Below are 18,380 nucleotides of genomic sequence, written 5' to 3' on the forward strand. Positions count from 1 at the left end.
AAAAGAAAAGAAAAGAAAAGAAAAGAAAAGAAAAGAAAAGAAAAGAAAAGAAAAGAAAAGAAAAGAAAAGAAAAAACACGGCCAGTGCAGGCGGAGGTGGAAATATCGCAGCTGCGATTCCTGTGTCAGTGCGAGCTCTCGGCGCCACTGCGCCCACTGTCTCTTACTAAGTGTTACTGCTAACTAAAAAAGCCGAGAAGAGCTTGCAGTTCACGCAGGAGAAGAGAGGGAGGAGCGGCTGCAGACGCCTTCTGAGGCTCTGGTGCCGATGGCTGTCCGGAGAAGGCGGGGAGGCAGGGTCGGGACGAAAGCGTCCGCCATCGTGAGAAGGTGCTCTGCTTTCTTTAAGTAAAGCCTTTTGCTCGTTTTGCTCCTACCCTTCCCCCGGCCTCTGCTCCACTCGGGGCGGTCAGGCACTGCTTAAGGCACTGCTGCCCTCAAGAGAAGGCCCCAGAGAATAAAATAATAGAGAAAACAAAAAAGATGGAGAGAGCGAGCCCGGCCGCCCGCCCGAGGGCCTGGCACTCCCTGCCGTCGGAGAGCAGGGCAGGTCGCTCCGCTCCGCCCCGTCGGGGCGAGGCCGAGGGTGACTGTGATATCGGCCGGGCGGCACCAGCCGTGAGGAGAAAACAAGCCGTAGACTCGCAGGTGGAGGAACCTCAGGGCCGGGGCGCGCTGCCCGAGGCTGCCGGGGGCGCCGGGCGCTCCCATGGGCAAGGCGCTCCCGGCGGGCCGGGATCGCCGCCAGCCCCGGGCAGCGCTGGGCCGGGCGCGGCGGGCCGGGACATGGCGCGGCGGGCGGGAGGCTCCGTGGCCGATGAACTGGCCAACGCCGCCGCCCGCGGGGACCTGCAGTGGCTCAGGGAGCTGCTGGACGGCGCGGCGGACCCCAACGCCGTCAACTCCTACGGCAGGACCCCCATCCAGGTAGGGAGGTGGGGTGCGGGCGGCGGGATGGGGGCAGCGGCCCCTCAGCGGCCCGAGAGACGGCGAAGGCAGCTCCGGGGCAGCCTCTCGCGGGGGCCGCCCCACGACGGCCGCGCTCGGCTGCTGTCGAGGCGACGCTGCGGTTCTTCTCGCCTCTCTGGGAAGGAGAAAGTCTGTGACGGCCGCAATAGAGAGGTTTTAGTCTTAGCAACCCTTGACTTTATTTGAACCAACTGAGATAGGATGACTCAAAACCGAGAACTTTAATGCTCATATAGCAATAAACGTGCAATAGAATGTAACAACTCCCGTTTGCAGAAATAATCACGTTTCTGTCATAGCTCGTCTTCTGCTTTATATGTCTGTCAATATTTTTTCCCCCTCTTTCCCATGGGAAAAAAAAAGTATATTCGTTGACTCTCACGAACAGAAACACCCGGTTGCGATAGCCTTGCCCGGCAGGCGCTGCAGGTAGATAGTGAGCAGTCTCTGTGGGGCTCAGTATGCCTATTTTACAATCGCGTGAACGTGTATGTAAACGTAGTGCCCGAAGATGTTATAGATGTTAAATTTATAAAAGCTGAGGTTATTTCCGAGGTAGTTCTAGACAGCTTTTTCTTAAATTTTAAAAATAAAACGAAACTGAAATAATCTGAGAAGCTATATTTAAGTTTTACTGGCAGTGCTTGCGAAACTCTCTCCCACAAAATGTCGGTGCAACCTTTCACTCGAAACAGGTATCTATTGCCGTCCTCCACTGTATTTTTTAATTATTTTTTTTTTTTCACTTTTGAGCGGCAGGGATTTAGATCCTGTGCTGAACGCACTGCCAGGTGCGCTGGGGGAAACGCAGCTTAGAAAACGACGAGCCCAAAGGGAGGGGCTCCCCGAAACTTTGGTACTGCACTGGACACGGGGGTCAGGCAAAAGGTGGATTTTGAGATTCTCCTGAGGGTGAGAGAAGCGCGGGCGCGGCGCCGCAGATTAAGGAGAGTTCTCCGCATATACGTCTACCCTTGGCAAGGACCGTCTGGAGAAGTGTCACGGACAGGAGTGGGACGACGGCCGTCCCCGCTACGGTTCCACGGTGCCGTTGCAAAGCGACCCGGAACTCGCTCTGTTTTTGTGAGGGTGCGCCGCGAGAAGGGCGACCCTCCTCCCCCGCTCCGTCTGCCCCGAGCCTATGGCCCCCCTGCCGCCTCCTGTCGCGGAACAGCCCTGGTGTGCACCCGCACACCCTGACTCCGACGGAGGTCCCGCACCTCTCTGCCCCACCTGTCCCGTGGCATGGATAAGCAGGTTTTCTCCCTGTGATGCAACCCTCCCGACGGGTCCATGCTCTCCACCGTTCGTGGCGCCTCTGGAGCCGATCTCTAAGCCTCATCCGCGGATTTTCTTCTTTCCACGGAGGATCATCGTTCCTTCAGGGCCGAGCGAGAAAGCCTGGGGGCTGCGAGCAGGCGCTGACACTGTCTCTCCCCGCAGGTGATGATGCTGGGCAGCCCGCGGGTGGCCGAGCTGCTGCTGCAGCGCGGAGCCGACCCCAACCGCCCCGACCCGAGCACCGGCTGCCTCCCGGCGCACGACGCGGCCCGCGCCGGCTTTCTGGAGACGCTGGCGGCGCTGCACCGGGCCAGGGCTCGCCTCGACCAGCCCGACGGCCGCGGCCGCCTCCCTCTCGACGTGGCGGCGGGGGGCCCGCACGGAGCGGTGGGCCGATACCTGCGCCACCTGCCCCCCGCGCCTGACCTCTCCCGGGGCAATTCCCGCCCCAAACTTATGCTCGCGCCCACCTCGGGAGACACCAAGTCGAGCAGCACTCATGCCATGCTCTGAATAACCCCCGAATCGCTGGGATGCACGAAGGACTCTTTGCTCGTACCTGTGTATTATCTTGCCCTGGACATACTACGGCCCTCCACAGGCCCCTATTTTCGTGCAGGAGGCCAAATATTATGAAGAGAAATATAAAATGTGAAGTATGAAGTAAGAAAATACTAAATGTGAAAATATTAAATAGTAAATATGAAATAGCCAATATGAAATATGAAATATTAAATGGGGAATATTATATGTGAAAATATTAAATAGGAAATATTAAATATGAAGGAAACCCCACACACAGAGCTGGTACTATAAACTGTTCATGTTTTGATGGCACCACGTCTGGGCTTTCTGTTTACCATCATCCCCGGGGCTCCGCACTCATACTTGCCAGCCCTCCGTCTGAAGAGGACGGGAGGGGCTCCGAGCTCTCCCTGTCCAATTTCGGTTACACGGAACTCAAGGGGCGCTGCCTCTCTCTCTAGCAAAACCGGCCGGGACAGCCGGGAATCGGCGCTTCCTGGTGCCATTGCGGCTTTGGCAAATACCTTCGCAGAACGACGTAGGATGCTGTGCATGTTTGTACATGCATCTTCGGTGCATCCGTTGCTCTTGTTGTGAAAGTTGCAGACATGGGACCTAGAAGGAGAAAATTAACTGAGATTTGTGTCTCTGCAAGCCCTCTACAGTCCCCACTTGAAGTACTCGTTTTAACGACTTGCAAGCGACCTCCCCTGAGTTATAGAACCTTGAAAAAAATCATGTTAGTTGCAAAAACAAGGCGACCAGGAACGAAAAATTAGAAATCATACACCCGAACTCAATTCCAGGGCTTACCAAGCTGCTTGCAGGTGAGCAGTTTATGTTTAGTAAAGAAAAAAGCAAACCGTTGTAACAGCTGTGCTGCTGGATTAGAAACGGGAGTAGATAAATTATCTGAGAGTCTACCCGTTTCACTGACTACCCCAGCACGGGGAAGTTGGGTGTGAGCACCCCACAGAAAGTGTACAACGACAGCCCACCCTCTACTGAGGGGAAGCCAAAGGCTGGGGAAACCCTCTGCCGCCGTGGTGGGTCCCAAACCATCAGGGGCTCTGTAGGAGAGCACGGGCAGCAGCGAGCAGGGTGGTGAGGCAGGCGATGGGGACCGTGCTCCCAGCCTGTGCTGAATGCCTCCCTCCCGGGACCCCACGCCGGGCTGCACCTGCTTGTCCTATGCCTTAGGGACTGAGAAAAGGAAGCAAGGCAAGGCAGCTAGCTGGAGAGCTCAGATGTCATTCCCCAGTGCAAATCCTAGGCACTTTGCAAATCTACCTACAGAGAATTAAAGGGAAAAAAAGTTTATTTTCGTTTTGCATTCCTACTGATTGTCCAACTCTTAGATAGTTCATAAACAATAAAAAATATGTATACACTTTTTAAAAAGCGTGTTGGAATATGTTATTTATTGTAATGTAAATTCATACAATGCATGCTTCATAATTACGTTGTATAAGTTGGTATGCTATAAAATATTTAGTTATGCCATTTACGTACAAAATACATCTATGCAATACCTATATAAAATATATGTGATATGCACATATATTAAGAATTTTATGATCATGTATCAGCCTTATGTATTAGCTTATCAACTATTTTATATGTAATACGTTTAATTACAAAAAATATGCATATAAAATATCTACGAAAAATTACACTATATTTGAAAGATATATAATAATATTTATAATACATTATAAAAACTTGTTTATTATAGGAATGCCTAGAACATATATTTTATACATATCTTTAAATAGAAAAAATATAGCATTACAGTATGCAATTATAACACCATAATAAATTATTCTGTATTCTATCTTAGAGCATGGCATAGCTGTAAACAAACCAAGCACAACACTGGGGATGCAGCAGTTAGATGCCTGTATCCCATGCCTGTGGGAACCAGAGTGGAGCTGGGACCAGATATAGAGACAGGAGAAGGGTAGAGCCTGACCATCCTCTTTATAGAACAATAAGGTTCTATTAAACTGCACTTCCAACTTCAATTAGACCAGTATTTCTGTTTTAAATGGTCTTTTTCTCCAATAACCAGATTAATTTAAATTTTTTAGTATTTCCATTAGGGCTTATGAAATTACAGCAGCAACAACTAAATATTATATTATCATTGTTACTAATGTTGTTCTTTAGGTTGGTAGAAAAATAACAGAATTTGCTAGGCTGGCTGCACCAAACGAGCAGAGTATGCCCTCAAAAGCCAACAGGGTTAAATACCTAATTGCTATAAATCTGCTTCATGCCATAGGTTCGGAGGCTCTGCCCGGGAGAGGCCCACGGTGGGGGATACTCACTCCTTGAAAGGATAGAGGTCCCGGTGTGATCCGGCTCGGCTGCAGGAGCTTCCACAGGCACCTTTTCTTCTGGCAGCCACGTCGGCACCAGGGCTTTTCCTCTCGGAAAAGAAGAATAGTAGCTGTTAACAGCAAATAGCAGCAGTAATTCACACATCGAGAAAGCCCTCAAAGCACTACGTGTAACGTGAAAGCCCTCAAAGCACTACGTTTAACGTGGCAGATTAGTCCGTTTTTTATTTTTAATATCGCCGCAGTAATCGAATACGTGTGTGCGCACACTCCCCACCCTCTGCAGCAGGGTTTGCGCCCTGTGCACGACGAGATGCTCCCCGGCCCCTGATCGGCCATGCATTCAGCGTTGGTGGGTATTTGGTTTCTATTGCCAAAACCGTAGATTCATCCTCTCACCACCGCTCCGGCACCTGCATCACGCAGCCAGGCAGGCAATTTATTTCTCTCAATTTTGCCTTGCCTGTCGGGGAATAGTAGCCATGGCAGAGAGAAGTGAAGGACGGGCTGGGGGCGGGGAGAGAGAAGAAAGAAAAGAATAAAAGTGTCTCACGAAGAGGTGCTTTCATTTCGAAATGGCTGATTTCACTCACCCACTTCCCAGGCTTGAAATCGGACTCGGTCCAGAAGAAACCATTACCGGCTTTTCTTTATTAACAGTGCTGTTAGCGTTACTCCATGCCGAGGCAGAAGAAGGAAACTTCTGTTGACATCGGAGTTATTGCTGTTTGTCAGGCCGAGAGAAGGAGGTGTTTGCTGGGGGGGGGGGGGTGTTGCACACGCCTATGTTCACCATCCCTTCCAGGGACTGCCACTCTGCCTCCCCTCCCGGCGCCTTCCCCGCGGCTCCCCACAGCCCCGGAGCCATCCCGAGCCTCCGCCCAGCCGCCTCTAGCCATGTCCAGCCGAACCGGGCCCGGCCGCCACTGGGAAGGTCGAAGACCAACCAACAGGAACGACGCTCTCCCTGCCCATCACCGTTCTCCACGCCTGGCATGGAGGTACCCTGCACTCGGGAGGAGGGATGTTCAGGCAGATGGGCTCCCAGGGTGGGAGGCGGGCCAGGCGGGTAGCGATAACTCCCGGAGAGCCTCTACCGGGCGGTGGAGCTGGCTCGGCACCGGCTGTCGAGGGGCTCGGCAGCCCTCCGGTGTTTCCTGGGAGCTGGCCTGGGAGGGGAGCGCCGGCAGGTTGATCGGGGCTTCTGGGCGAACCCCCTGCTGCTCCCCCGCCCCGCTCCAGAACTTCTCCCGTCAAAAGGAAAGCAAGGCGGTCCGACCCCGCGGAGCATGGCCGGGGAGAAAGTCCAGGGGCTGGCGGGGCAGTCGTTCATTACCCGTTTCGTTGACCGGCGGGGGGAAAGCGAGACTTTATTTTTTTTCCAATTATTTTTTCTTCCCCTCGCTCCGCTACGCAACGGTCCCGCGTCGCGTTCAAATGGCCATGTGACAAGGAAATAGCTGCTCGCCCGGGCCAATACTGGCCCGCGCATTTAAAGCGGCAGGGATCCGCTAGCCGGCCCCGGGGGGCCCGGCTCGGCGCTCCGAGCCGCCGCTGGCCCTCTTCCCGTCGGGCTTTTTCCGAGAAGAGAGAGATCCGAAAGCAATCAAACAGCAAGAAAAAAACCCCAAACAAATAACACCCGTCCCCAAACAGAGAGGGAGGCCGTTTGTTTGGAGGGGCAGACCGGAGGGAGGGCAAGGACATGTCGTCAAGGCTTTATTTGAAAGCAGGCGAGCGCCCTGCGATTGGCCGGTCTCCACGCCCGTTTGGTGGCGGTGCTCCCCGGGGCCAGGCAGTGGGAGGGGAGACGAGGCAGCGGTCTTCCCCGTCCCCATCCCCCGCCACCAGTCTTCCTTCGCCCGCTTTCGAGGCGGGAGCCATCATCATGGGAGGAGTTTAAGAGCGGGGTGTAGGGGAGGGGTGGGAAGGGGAGGGAGGTAAAGCGAAATGGGGACTCGAAATTAGGCAAACGGAAGAGACAAAAAAAAAAAAAAAAAAAAGAAAAAAAAAAAGAGAAAAAAAAAAAGAAATAAAGTCCTCTCCAATGAATGGAGGGTGAGAGGGCCGATTCACCGGTGGGGCCCCGCCGGGGAGGTATTTGTTATGTGAGGCGCAGGCGGCTTCCCCGCATCCATGACTCCCCGGATAAGGTGCACCATCCACTTTCGGCGCGCTCGCAGCCGGCCCCGGGCCCGGGCTCTGGGCCGGTTCATCCTCCGCCGCATTTTCGGAGCGCTGGGGCGGCGTTGGCCGCCACGCCTCGCCCTGTTGCTGGTCCTGCGGCGGAGGCGCCGCGGGAGCCCCCGGCCCAGGTAGGACCCGGGAGCGGGGCTGTTCGGGGGGCGGCGGGTGGTCCCCGGTGGCCGCGGGCGGCCCGACGGGGCGACAGGAGCAGGAGGCGTCGGCCCGGCCCCGGTGGCAGTGCCGCGGAGCCCCCTCCGTGCCATATGCTCAGATTCCACCGTGATCACGTTAGATTTGTGCAGGCGGGGGTTTTCTGTCCGTGTATTATTATTTTTAACTTTTTCCTTCCCCCCCCCCCAACGCAGTTGAAAATGTCAGGTTCTTGAAAAGTTGCTGTAACTTTTTTCTGCCTTTTCCCTCACTTCCTGAGAAGTTTTCTCTATGGCTAATTAAGAAAATATAAACCCACCATCCCTTATCAACTTTTGTAGACAGTTCCTTGCAAATAAGGAACATAGCTACTGCTCTGAAGAGAGAAAATGGCCACTGTTTTCCGAGCGTGCATTACTTTCCACTCTTATAAATGACAGTGAAATACAGTGGCCTACTTTGCCTTCCCTTGCTGTTACAAAAATATGGGGAATAAGGGTCAGAGCGGCCAAGCAGCATCAGAAAGAGTAACTAAAATACTCACATACTGAGACCTTGAGAAACATCCGAGGCTCAGGCATTTTTAGAGACTTTTTCCCTATTGTAGAATGCAAAATCGGATTGCTGTGGACCTGCAGGGTACACTTTAAGCGTTAGTCATCACACATAATTAGACATACAATGAAACTAAAGTAAATATTCATTTTGATGTGTATTTGGGGATTGTTCTGCAAAGTCATCACAGAGGCTTGTTAGAGAGCCCACAACCTCCTCTAGCCCAGAGTACAGACTAGAGAAGAACAAAGGCAGAAGAGAAGAATAATAGAAATATTTTCTGCAAAATATCTACAAAAATAGAGATAATTTATTTTATATATATGTAAATAGATGTATTAAAAATTAAACCTTTCAAACTATGGGACTCAGGGCATGAAGATGAAATAATTAAGTTTCCCAGCTTCAGTGTCTGATTAGATCTCTTCCAGTGCTTTTCAAATAGCAAGTGTGGGTACATACACAGACACACGAACAGACACACACATACAAAATATATATACACGTATTTATATATATATGAATCAGAAACTATATCCAGTTTTTCTTGTTGCTTTCAAAAGCCTCATTTCTTGCTTTTGTAGTAGGCCTCATTTCTTCATCTTACACTAAATGGAGGAAAAAGAAACTACAAACTCTGGCTGACATGAAATGCACGAATCTCAAATTAAAACATAAGTATGAAGGTGCTGATTATTTCGAAGTAAATTTGTTGTAGCAAGGACAGAATTCTCTCATGGATCCAGAAGTGTGGCTATTATTTTTTCTCTCTATTTCTATGCTTGCTGTAAATACAGCTACCTTATTTTCCCCTTCCCCCAAGCTTCTAATCAGAGAGATCGAGTTTGTCTAAAATGATACTTAGATCTAGACTACAAATCTTATTTTGAAGGGCCTGGGATGGGGTAAGACAAATGTGTGTGCTTAATCTAAAAAAAAAAAAAAAAAAGAAAAGCTACGAAAAATACAACACTTGGGGATATTTTTGCAGCTATTTAGGGCAGCACATAATGAAGCTGTGGCTGGCTTGTCTCTGGAAGTGTCTGAGGCTAGACTGGATGGGTCGCTGAAAAATCTGATGTAGAGGAAGGGAGGGGGTGTGAGGGGAGCTGTAGGGGGAAAGTGTGTGTGTGTGTGTGGAACTAGATTCTCTCTCCCTCCCAAGCTTAACCATTCCATGACTATGAAATTGACTCTGTGAAGTATCTATTTATTGGAGGTTGTTTGAGTTGGGAGGGGGGTGGTTTTGGCTTTGTTTTTTTGAGGTTATTTTTTGATCATTTTCGATCATTTCCATGTTCGATGAAACCCTCATAGCACAACTTCTGAAGGACTAAAATTAAAGTGATAGATATTCCTGTTCTTACCCAGTGTGTGTAATCAGGATAATTATCTTCACAAATACACTGACATTTTAAGCTGAAGAGTAAATCAACACTGTTAAACTGTTTCTGTGCATCGGTATTACTTCATTTTTAGCATAACTCCGAATAACTCTTTCCCTTACCTTCCTTTAATTATTTTCATGCAACCTCTCCATTGTAACACCTACTCCAGCCTCTCCTGAACATTTTTTACGTATTTACTAGCTAGGAAATTGCAATTTAATGTTCTTTACAGTTTGACTCTTTGTAGTATTTAATTAACCACTGAACTTATTACCAAAATGTTTGTTAGATGATAACTCATGTAAATGTTTTTAATTATTTTTTTTATTGCTGTTAAAAGCTTTAAACAGTGCATAAGATGGCTGCCTATGTTAACTGAAAACTACCTTTTCCGTCCTGCATGCTATTAGTAAAACATCTCAGAACAATTTGCAAGATTGGTGTACTACAGTATTAAAATGGATCTCTTGTTAGTGAAAAGATCTGTATGGCTGAACAGTGATTCTAAAAATAAATAAGAGCAGAAATGTAGGACAGGGACTCCACTTAATATGATACTTTTTTTTTCTCCCCATGAAAATATAAATATCTTCGCAGTAAGGGTTGTTGGGGAGAGAAGCTGGATTTTTCTCCCTTCCCCCAAGATGCAAGTGAAATACAGTGGTCTTTTTCAAAGCTCACTAGCTCAGGCTCTGTTATTATTTCCCTAATTTCAGATATGACCGTGTGTTGTTATGCTTTGATTAATTTGAGGTTCTTTGTTGGTACTAGAATTGTGAGAAAATATAAGATTTGCTTTTTGGAGGGGAAAAATCGCATGATTTCAATCATGTAATTTAAAATGTTCTAATAGTTTGTTAAGTGACTTGAAGAGTCAGTAGTGTTAGCACGAGACAGTGTTTTGGGTTTTTTTATGCCATGCTGCAATTTCGTAGCTTTTAGCACTACCGGGGGGGGGCAGATAGGGATACAGGCAGGCCTCTGACTCCTCTAATAACGTCTTCACTTGCAAAATACACGTGTGTGTATTTTTTCCTATCCTTTTCTATTCACAAAAAACAGGTATTCATATATTTATACACACAGATGCATAAAATCCAGTATCGATACTATTTCACAGAAAGCAAGATTAGCCAGTGATAACCTGCAATCCTGCCACACTTCAATATTGTTTTGAAATTTTAAGACACCATACAGGCATAACCAACGAGGTTTTCTCCTTGGATTTATCTCTACATGGCTATCATTCATGTCGGAGAGGGCAAGAAGGACCAGAGGGGACTTTGTCTGTTGGGTGGGGAATTCCCTTTATTTCTTAGACTTTACAGACTTTTAAAAAATCCACTTTTAAATTTTTTTTGTTGATTTTTTTTTAATTATTATTTGGATTTAATCGCCCGCGTGTCCCAGGGGTCACTCCGCACTATGCACTGAAGAGAAACCACGGTGTGGGGGAGCCTACCCCGGTGACTGCCCAGCAAGGGGCTCACCCCACACAAGCCCCCTCGAAATACTGCAGCCTCATCTTGCAATGCCACTTGCCCCAGAAACTTTGTGACGGAGGCTTAGAAGGCCGCCAAATGAAGAAATTTCAGTGAACGTCTGACTTATGAATTTAGGGCTAAATTTTTATTTATTTCTCCTCATCCAAGAATGTCTCTGCCTTTCGGCTACCGGTACATCTAGACATAAAATCGCCGGGTTTCCCCTCCAGCTACGCAGGTCTGTTTGTGTGCCCGAGCGGGGGGTGGTTAACGCCGAAGGGTACAGAGGTGTATCTACACGGCAGACACTCTTTCTGTGGCATCACACTGGTCTTCAGCAATTAAAAAAAGATTAGGGAACTGACATTGGAAGGGGCGGGGCGGGGGAGGGGAAGGGGGGAAAAAAGGAAAAAAAAAAACTCAAAGACGTCCTTATTCCCCTTGCCTTTTACCCACGTCTGTCCGGAACTTCGAGGTGACAGAATAAAAGCTTCACGCCGCGGGTCGTGGGTGCCGATCCCCCGCTCCCCTCCGACGCGGGGCGGGAGGGATTGCTTGGAGCGGGGGTATGTGTCACGGGCGTCCTCAGGGACGGGGAGATGGAAAGGCAAGGGGAGGGACCAGGTGCTTGGATTTTGAGAACCCTCAAAAAGGAAAGGCCAGGCTCTGCCTTGCCTCCGCCTGTCTAGAGCCGCACCTTACCCCGGAGGGCTACCGCTGCGATTTTCCTGCCCGCAGGAGTCTTCGGCAGGGCCGGCTTAAGCGGTCCTCTTCTACCCGGTGCCATGAGGATGATCGCAGACTTCCTAGGGGCACGGCTCCCTTCCTCATTCGGTCCGCCTTCTCCCGGCCGGCGCGGGTAGTAGGGAGGGACCCCCGACCCACTTCTCGGAGGGGCTCGGGCAAGACAGGGCAGGGCCCCCTTTCGGACGCAGAAACCAAATCCATCCCTCGTACAAAAGCCCCTTTCTGTCCCGGAAAGGCTCTGGTCCGTCGTTCCCTCTTCGTGTCGTCGTACCCCCGAGTTAGATACTCGTGGGGCGCGTCCCACCTGCCCGCGTCGAGGCAGCTGCCACCATCCCGGGCAGCCTGGAGAAGCCATTTGCCCCCCTCGCCTCCCTTCGCAACCGGCCCCATTATGGAGAGGGTGTGGGGCCGCAGCCCCATCCCCTTCTTTCTCCTGTACGGACGGAATCTCCCGCGGGAGCCGCCCCGCACTCCAGGTGCGGGTGAAACCCGTCTCCCCTGCCGACGTGCTGTACTGTCCCCGGCTCTCAGATTGCGGACCAGGCTGCCGGTATCCCGCAGTCCTTCGCCAGCCTCCCCGTGCCCCCCCACCCGGGTGAGGTTCGTGCATTTCACCGCAGCCGCCAGGAGCGCTGGGAAGCGGGAGCGAGCGGACGCCGCAGCGGACGCCCCGCAGTGGGTGTGAGTGGCGCGGGAGGCGGGCCCGGAGCCGTGCCCGCGGCCCGGGGGCCCCAGCCTGGGAGTGCGAGGGGGGCAGTCGCAGCTCTTGGGAAAGGAGGAGCTGCGTTGTCGCCACGGGCGAGGTCGCAGCCAGCAGAGCCAGAAAGCCAGGGGCGGCCGTGCGGCTCGGGTCGGCGGGGGGCGATGGAGGGGTCCCCCCGGGGAGACGGCGATCGGCTGTGCACCGCCGCCGCCCGCGGGGACCGCGAGGAGGTGCGGAAGCTGCTGGACGCAGGCGTGGATCCCAACGCGACCAACTGCTTTGGGAGAACCCCGCTCCAGGTACGGAGCATGGCGGGGGGGGCGGGGGAGCAGCCAGATTGCGGGGGTAAGATGTGCTCCGCCACGCCAGCGAGGAGGGGCGGATATTTTGGATTTCGAATGAATTTTTATTGTTATGATCGGAACCGTACTCCAGACGCAGCTGGATACAAATGGGTGCTTTTTTTAACCCCTGCCATCCTGAAAATACAAGATGGATTTTAGAGGGGAACCGCTGGCAGTAAAACGAATTATGCGAGGGGGTACTTAAAAAGAGAAGTGAGACTGCAAAATCCTCTTCCAGTTGGGTTTGGGGAGCTGACTGCACTTTGAGCAACTTTTCTGGGCTTTTTGAAATATAGCCTGAATGGGTCTTTTTTTCCCCAAGGAAATCGAAGTAGAATCCCTTACTAATATATTCACGAGCAACAACAGCAGAGAAGGCGATGTATCAATTGTACTGATAGAAATTTTAACTTGAAACTAGGTATATATTAGTAGTCACCACTTTTTTTTTTTTTAGTAGTAGTAATTTTAATATTCTCTATTCATCAATAGTGGTAGTATTCACTGATAGATATTGAAAGTACCCGTGTGTGGAGTTGCTTTCCAGGCATTTTGAGAGCTAAAATGTGTTCTATTAATCGACCTACTTAAGTTAAAAGTTTTTACTGTTTATTGAACGATTAATGTACTGTGATTTAAGCTAGAGTTGTATGTCTCATGAAAAGAATTCTCGAGTTGTCATTTGAAGCGATATATTTAATGATTCATCAGCTAAGCTGAACAGCCATTTTGGTCTTTGCACTTTACATGGAAAAGGAAATGTTTTTCTAAAGTAAGTTACTGAGAAAGGCTCTGAGAAAATTATTCGTTTTATTTCTGTTGTATGTTCAAAATCCTGATAGAAAGAATCTCCAAATTCTTAGAAGTTTTCTCTTTCTTTCCCTCATTTCAGAGTGAGACTGGGTTCTGTTTCCCTTTTCAACACTTGCAAAATGTCTGACACTCTGATATGTGGACACTCTTTTTTTTCTGAAAAAATGTAAATCAGAAATTTATAAATGATTAAATTTATAAGCATTTTCAGACTTTGATTATAAATAAACACAATTATTTGAAGTGCATAAACAAAGTATGGAGAAAGAAAATAATGTGAAAAACCTTTTGTCTTAAGATCTTTTCCATAATGTTAAGTTGCAATTTATGGAGTTTAAAATTCCACTGAAAATGACCAGGACAATGATGGAAGTAAACACCCAAATGCAAATTTATTTTATTTGTTGGTTGATTGTTTGATTTTGTTCAATCGTGGATGATCAGACCTTGCAAAAAGTTTTTGCTAATGGCCGGAAAGCAAGATGTCTTTAGGAATTTGCCATCTGGAAAGTTTTGCGCATTACTTACGAGCACCCAGCAACTTTCCTCACATTTCTGAAAAGAAGCCAAAGCTGAGAGAGAGAATGAAAAACAAAGAAAAACCATTTCGATCCAAAACTCAGGAGGAGAAAAACTGGAAATTTCCACACCGGATGCCGAAAGGAACCCCACGCAGCTGCCTAGCCTGGTTTGCTGCACTGGTCGTTGATAAATCAATAAGACATTCTAAGTGGCAGAAGCCTTAATGCAGGGCTGCTCAGGGCTGTCAAAAAATACAGGATGGGTATGCATAATATAGAAATACATACATACATATATATACATATATACACATATATACAGACTATTTATGTGTATAAATATATTTAATGAATTTTTAATATATGCATGTGTATAAATCTACTTGTAGTACCTATATATACACTATTTATTATATAATAGGTGGTACATAGACGATATATATATTCGTGTGTATATATATGTGCACACATACATAGCCGAGTCTGCATGTACCGTACATATAATTTTACACACACTACAAGTACCATTTATACCATGGTATATATAAATGGCATAATATGTGAAAAAGAACATACACATATGCAGAACCTAGTCTGGAAACCACACGCATCGTAGCTAGTATTTTTATTTTTATTTATATAATCACGGACTATCTCGAGTTCAAGGGACCCGTATGGATCATCGCATACGGCTGTCAGTATTTATGCAGGTCACGACTACAAGTAGCCGACATAGGAGAATTATGCCCAAAAGAGACGCCAGTCCCGCCGCCGCCCAACCGCCAGCTCGACGCTGCGCCGGCGTCCACAGGCGCTGACACTGTCTCTCCCCGCAGGTGATGATGCTGGGCAGCCCGCGGGTGGCCGAGCTGCTGCTGCAGCGCGGAGCCGACCCCAACCGCCCCGACCCGAGCACCGGCTGCCTCCCGGCGCACGACGCGGCCCGCGCCGGCTTTCTGGAGACGCTGGCGGCGCTGCACCGGGCCGGGGCTCGCCTCGACCAGCCCGACGGCCGCGGCCGCCTCCCGCTCGACGTGGCGGCGGGGGGCCCGCACGGAGCGGTGGGCCGATACCTGCGCCACCCGCCGCCCCTCCCGGGAGCCGGGAGGGCCGCCGAGGGGGCTGCGCGCTGACCCGCCCTCGGCCGCCCCCGCCGGCACCCTGTCCCCTCGCCGCCTGCGCCCATCTCCGCCGCGAGTATCCCCGCCGTCGAGTCACCCAGAGAGCGATCGCGGTTGGCGGCGCTACCGGTGTCCGACTGCTGGGAAGACTCTTCCTCTGTCCCGCTGCCCAGGGCTCCTCCCGCACGCCCCGGGCACCCCGTGTCCTGCTTCTGCAAGAAGACACGTGCTGCTCAATTTCCTGAGAAAAAAAGGAAAGAACCAAAACACTGCCAAGGCTAGCGCTCCTGCTCTCCCTCTCAGGCTCCCCGACGGGCAGAGCACAAGCAGCAAACCCTTCTCCTGTGCCTCGGGGGGGGTGAGGGGGCGGTGGAAAAATCCGCCGTTTCCCCTCTCCATTTTTTTGTTACGATGAAACTGCTTGGAGAAGTGAGAATGCTATGTTTCCCTTACCGGCTTGCTCACCGCCCTGCAAGGCTTTGCATTGTAGAGATACCTTGAGGTTCTTTTATGTTGTAGTGCTCTGAAATAGTGAACACTTCAGCCATCTCGTTTACAAATGTTCTCAATCTATAAATCTTTTCCCCTCATCAGCCCACTTAGAATTTTAATATTAGTATATAACATTGATTGAATGTTAAAATATTTAACGCTGATAGACATCACAATTTGAGAACTACTACAAATATTTTGTATAGTTGCATTTGAGGAAGCCATCCATGTGAAAAAACAATTAGTGATCGCTTTGTTATTGTGTGGTTTTGCATTTGGAGGTACCCCATTCATTCAGAAGATTTGGGCAACGAGCTCCTTAATTTTAAGACAGCTTTCTGGGTCTCTAAACTAGATATTTGGAAAAAACAACAAATGACCGAGTTTGGTTATAAATCTGGATTTTTTTCACACTTTTCGTTTTCTGTTTTTTCCTACGGAATTTCCATTGCCTACCCAATGTTTGTACCACTTGCGTTCAACAAAATGCCTGTTATTATTCAATATCAAAACATGAGATTGGCTTAAAAAACTTCATTCATAGTGTTCAGCTATTAAATGGTTCTGCGTGCAGCACTACTCAGTGTTGGGCGGTGTTTTTTATTTCGACTTCGTTTATTGCTTTCTTTTTTGGGGGGTCTGTGCATAAATTTGCATGGATACACACAGCATATTCAATGCAGGTCAAATACACAGGGCTTTTCGCAGATGTGTATTACTTAAGCACATACACATGCAAGTTAAAACCATCAAAATCGTTCGTTTCCTTATTTAAAACAACACTTAGAGAGCAGAAGGAAAGTCCAACTGAACTTTGTACCTTTGCATGACTTACGATCTATTTTTAAGAGTAGGAATTTTTTCTTTTCCTGCCGAAAGAAGAATTGACAGGTGCTTACTGTGGAATGCACTGTTGGTGCATACTATGTCCAAGAGCTTTTTTTCAATCCCTGCAGGAAAGTTGGTGTCAGCATGCCAGTGTCTCGGAGCCTCCACTTCAGTCAGGGCACAGGTCCTGAAGAAGCACTAGACTCATTTCTTTAAAATAACAGCAGGGGTGGGGAGCCACTCTCCTCTCAAAAAGAAGGTTGTTTCCTAGCTCTTTGGGGGCCAAATGGAGAGTGAGCCCTGTCCCAGAGGGTGTTTGACGACCAAGAAAGGCGTCAGCAAACCGGTTTGGGGCAGGGCAGGTGGGGAAAACTGGACTCGATGATCCTCGTGGGTCCCTTCCAACTCAGAATATTCTGTGATTCTGTGAATGTTTTTCATTTTCTGCCCTGACACTCCAGGCTTTCATGTGGGCAAAGTGGACCGGAAAAATCGGACTAAATGATCCTTGTGGATCCGTTCCAACTCAGAATATTCTATGATTCTGTGAATGTTTTTCATTTTCTGCCCTGACACTCCAGGCTTACATGTGGGCAGGAGCCCAGCTCAGCCTTTCGAGATGGGGCCTGAGGGCAGGTGACTCTCCTCCCTGCCAAGCTGTTGGCAGAGCATAGGCAGAGCATCCATCCATCCATCATCCACCCCCGCTGGGCTCCCTGCCCACTCCCTGCCCACTCCCTACCCACTCCCTGCCGCCTGCTCTCCTGCCCGCGGGCTGTCCGCGGGCTGTCCATCCCGTAGGAGGGAGGGCCAGAGCCCTAGGGAGTCCCTTCAGAAACATGACAGAGAGAGAGCCATTCACACTGGGATGTCCAACGGGGTTTCCACGCAGCCTCTCCCCACTTGGGAAAGCCATGCTGAAAGAGTGCGACCTACCTAGGTGTTTTGGCTGAGATGCCAAAGCCCAAAACCTCCTTGGGAAGTCGCCTGAAGAGAATGGAAAGCTCTTAGTACGGAGTTATGCATGGTGATTTCAGACGGTGGTGTTGCTTTTTGGGCAAGGAGCCAGCAGCGCTATGTTTCATAAAAAGCACATTCCAATTGTCTGTGAATGCCAGCATCTAAATAATTTGACAGGATATTGTCCAGTTGCTGTCCTCTGCCAAACTTTTATATTCAATAAAAATACTTTCAGGTGTAATGGCACAACGAGTTTACTATTACACATTATGAAAAACTACTCTTTGAGAACATGACTCCCAAGGTTTACAACAGGCAACATCCCCTTTGAATTCACCTAAGTTTATTGTGTCTAAAGGCCCACAGGCTTTATATATTGTGTTCAAAGTCTTTGAAAGCTTCAGAGAAGTGAAAAACAAAAACTATTTTAGAAAAGAAAGTCATCACCCAACCTTGCCTGGAATAAAGGTGTGGAAATACATTAATTTCACTGCCTACTTACATAGGAAACAAGCCTCACATATTGTGAGTCTCAGGAGGAAAATGGAAATGCTCAGAGCCCTTACAGGAAAAAGTGAGGAATTTGAAGATGGAGCAGGCAAGGCACAGTACTAGGTGCTGGAGAGAGAGCCTCTGAAGACATCTGTGTCTTAGAAGAGCCCTGGTGGGGCATCACTCACAGCAGCAGAGATAATATACCTAGTGGTTCTACCTTTTTTTTTTTTTTAATCAGGTGTCAGTCAATCCTAAACTGACAGCCACTGAAGTAACTCAACACTTCCCCCCCCCCAAACTCACAGGAAAAAAGATAGGAATACTTTGAGATGTACGAACAGAAGTTAAGACGGAACACTTCTTTTCTTTGTGAAAATGTTCCCAGAGGACAAATTTCTCTACACTCCTGTTTCTTAATAACTACCTTCATGCTTTTTGGTAGAAATACTTGATAACAAAGTGTTTCTGTGCTGGA

At 49.1% G+C, this 18,380-nt stretch overlaps 2 protein-coding genes across 2 annotated transcripts; both read left to right on the forward strand.

The window, feature by feature from the left end:
- Positions 1-786: 786 nt before the first annotated feature.
- On the forward strand, positions 787-2,763 carry LOC108506578 (cyclin-dependent kinase 4 inhibitor B-like). Its single transcript, XM_017833747.1, has 2 exons — positions 787-927; positions 2,413-2,763. Exons 1-2 carry the CDS (start codon positions 787-789, stop codon positions 2,761-2,763), a joined length of 492 nt encoding a protein of 163 aa, XP_017689236.1.
- A 9,607-nt stretch (positions 2,764-12,370) lies between these two features.
- LOC108506579 (cyclin-dependent kinase 4 inhibitor B-like) lies at positions 12,371-15,142 on the forward strand. The gene is made up of 2 exons (XM_017833748.1): positions 12,371-12,630; positions 14,846-15,142. The coding sequence occupies exons 1-2, from the start codon at positions 12,493-12,495 to the stop codon at positions 15,140-15,142; spliced, it is 435 nt and encodes a 144-aa protein (XP_017689237.1). The 5' UTR covers positions 12,371-12,492.
- Positions 15,143-18,380: the final 3,238 nt, after the last annotated feature.

Source organism: Lepidothrix coronata, unplaced genomic scaffold (assembly GCF_001604755.1).
Source record: "Lepidothrix coronata isolate B3197 unplaced genomic scaffold, Lepidothrix_coronata-1.0 Scaffold220, whole genome shotgun sequence".
NCBI lineage: Eukaryota > Metazoa > Chordata > Aves > Passeriformes > Pipridae > Lepidothrix > Lepidothrix coronata.

Excerpts from the sequence above, each read along its gene's own strand:
- LOC108506579 (XM_017833748.1), top strand. The coding sequence starts at position 12,493 with ATGGAGGGGTCCCCCCGGGGAGACGGCGATCGGCTGTGCACCGCCGCC. Across the intron at positions 12,631-14,845 it reads TTGGGAGAACCCCGCTCCAG|GTGATGATGCTGGGCAGCCC; the intron begins GTACGGAGCATG and ends CTCTCCCCGCAG.
- LOC108506578 (XM_017833747.1), top strand. The coding sequence starts at position 787 with ATGGCGCGGCGGGCGGGAGGCTCCGTGGCCGATGAACTGGCCAACGCC. Across the intron at positions 928-2,412 it reads ACGGCAGGACCCCCATCCAG|GTGATGATGCTGGGCAGCCC; the intron begins GTAGGGAGGTGG and ends CTCTCCCCGCAG.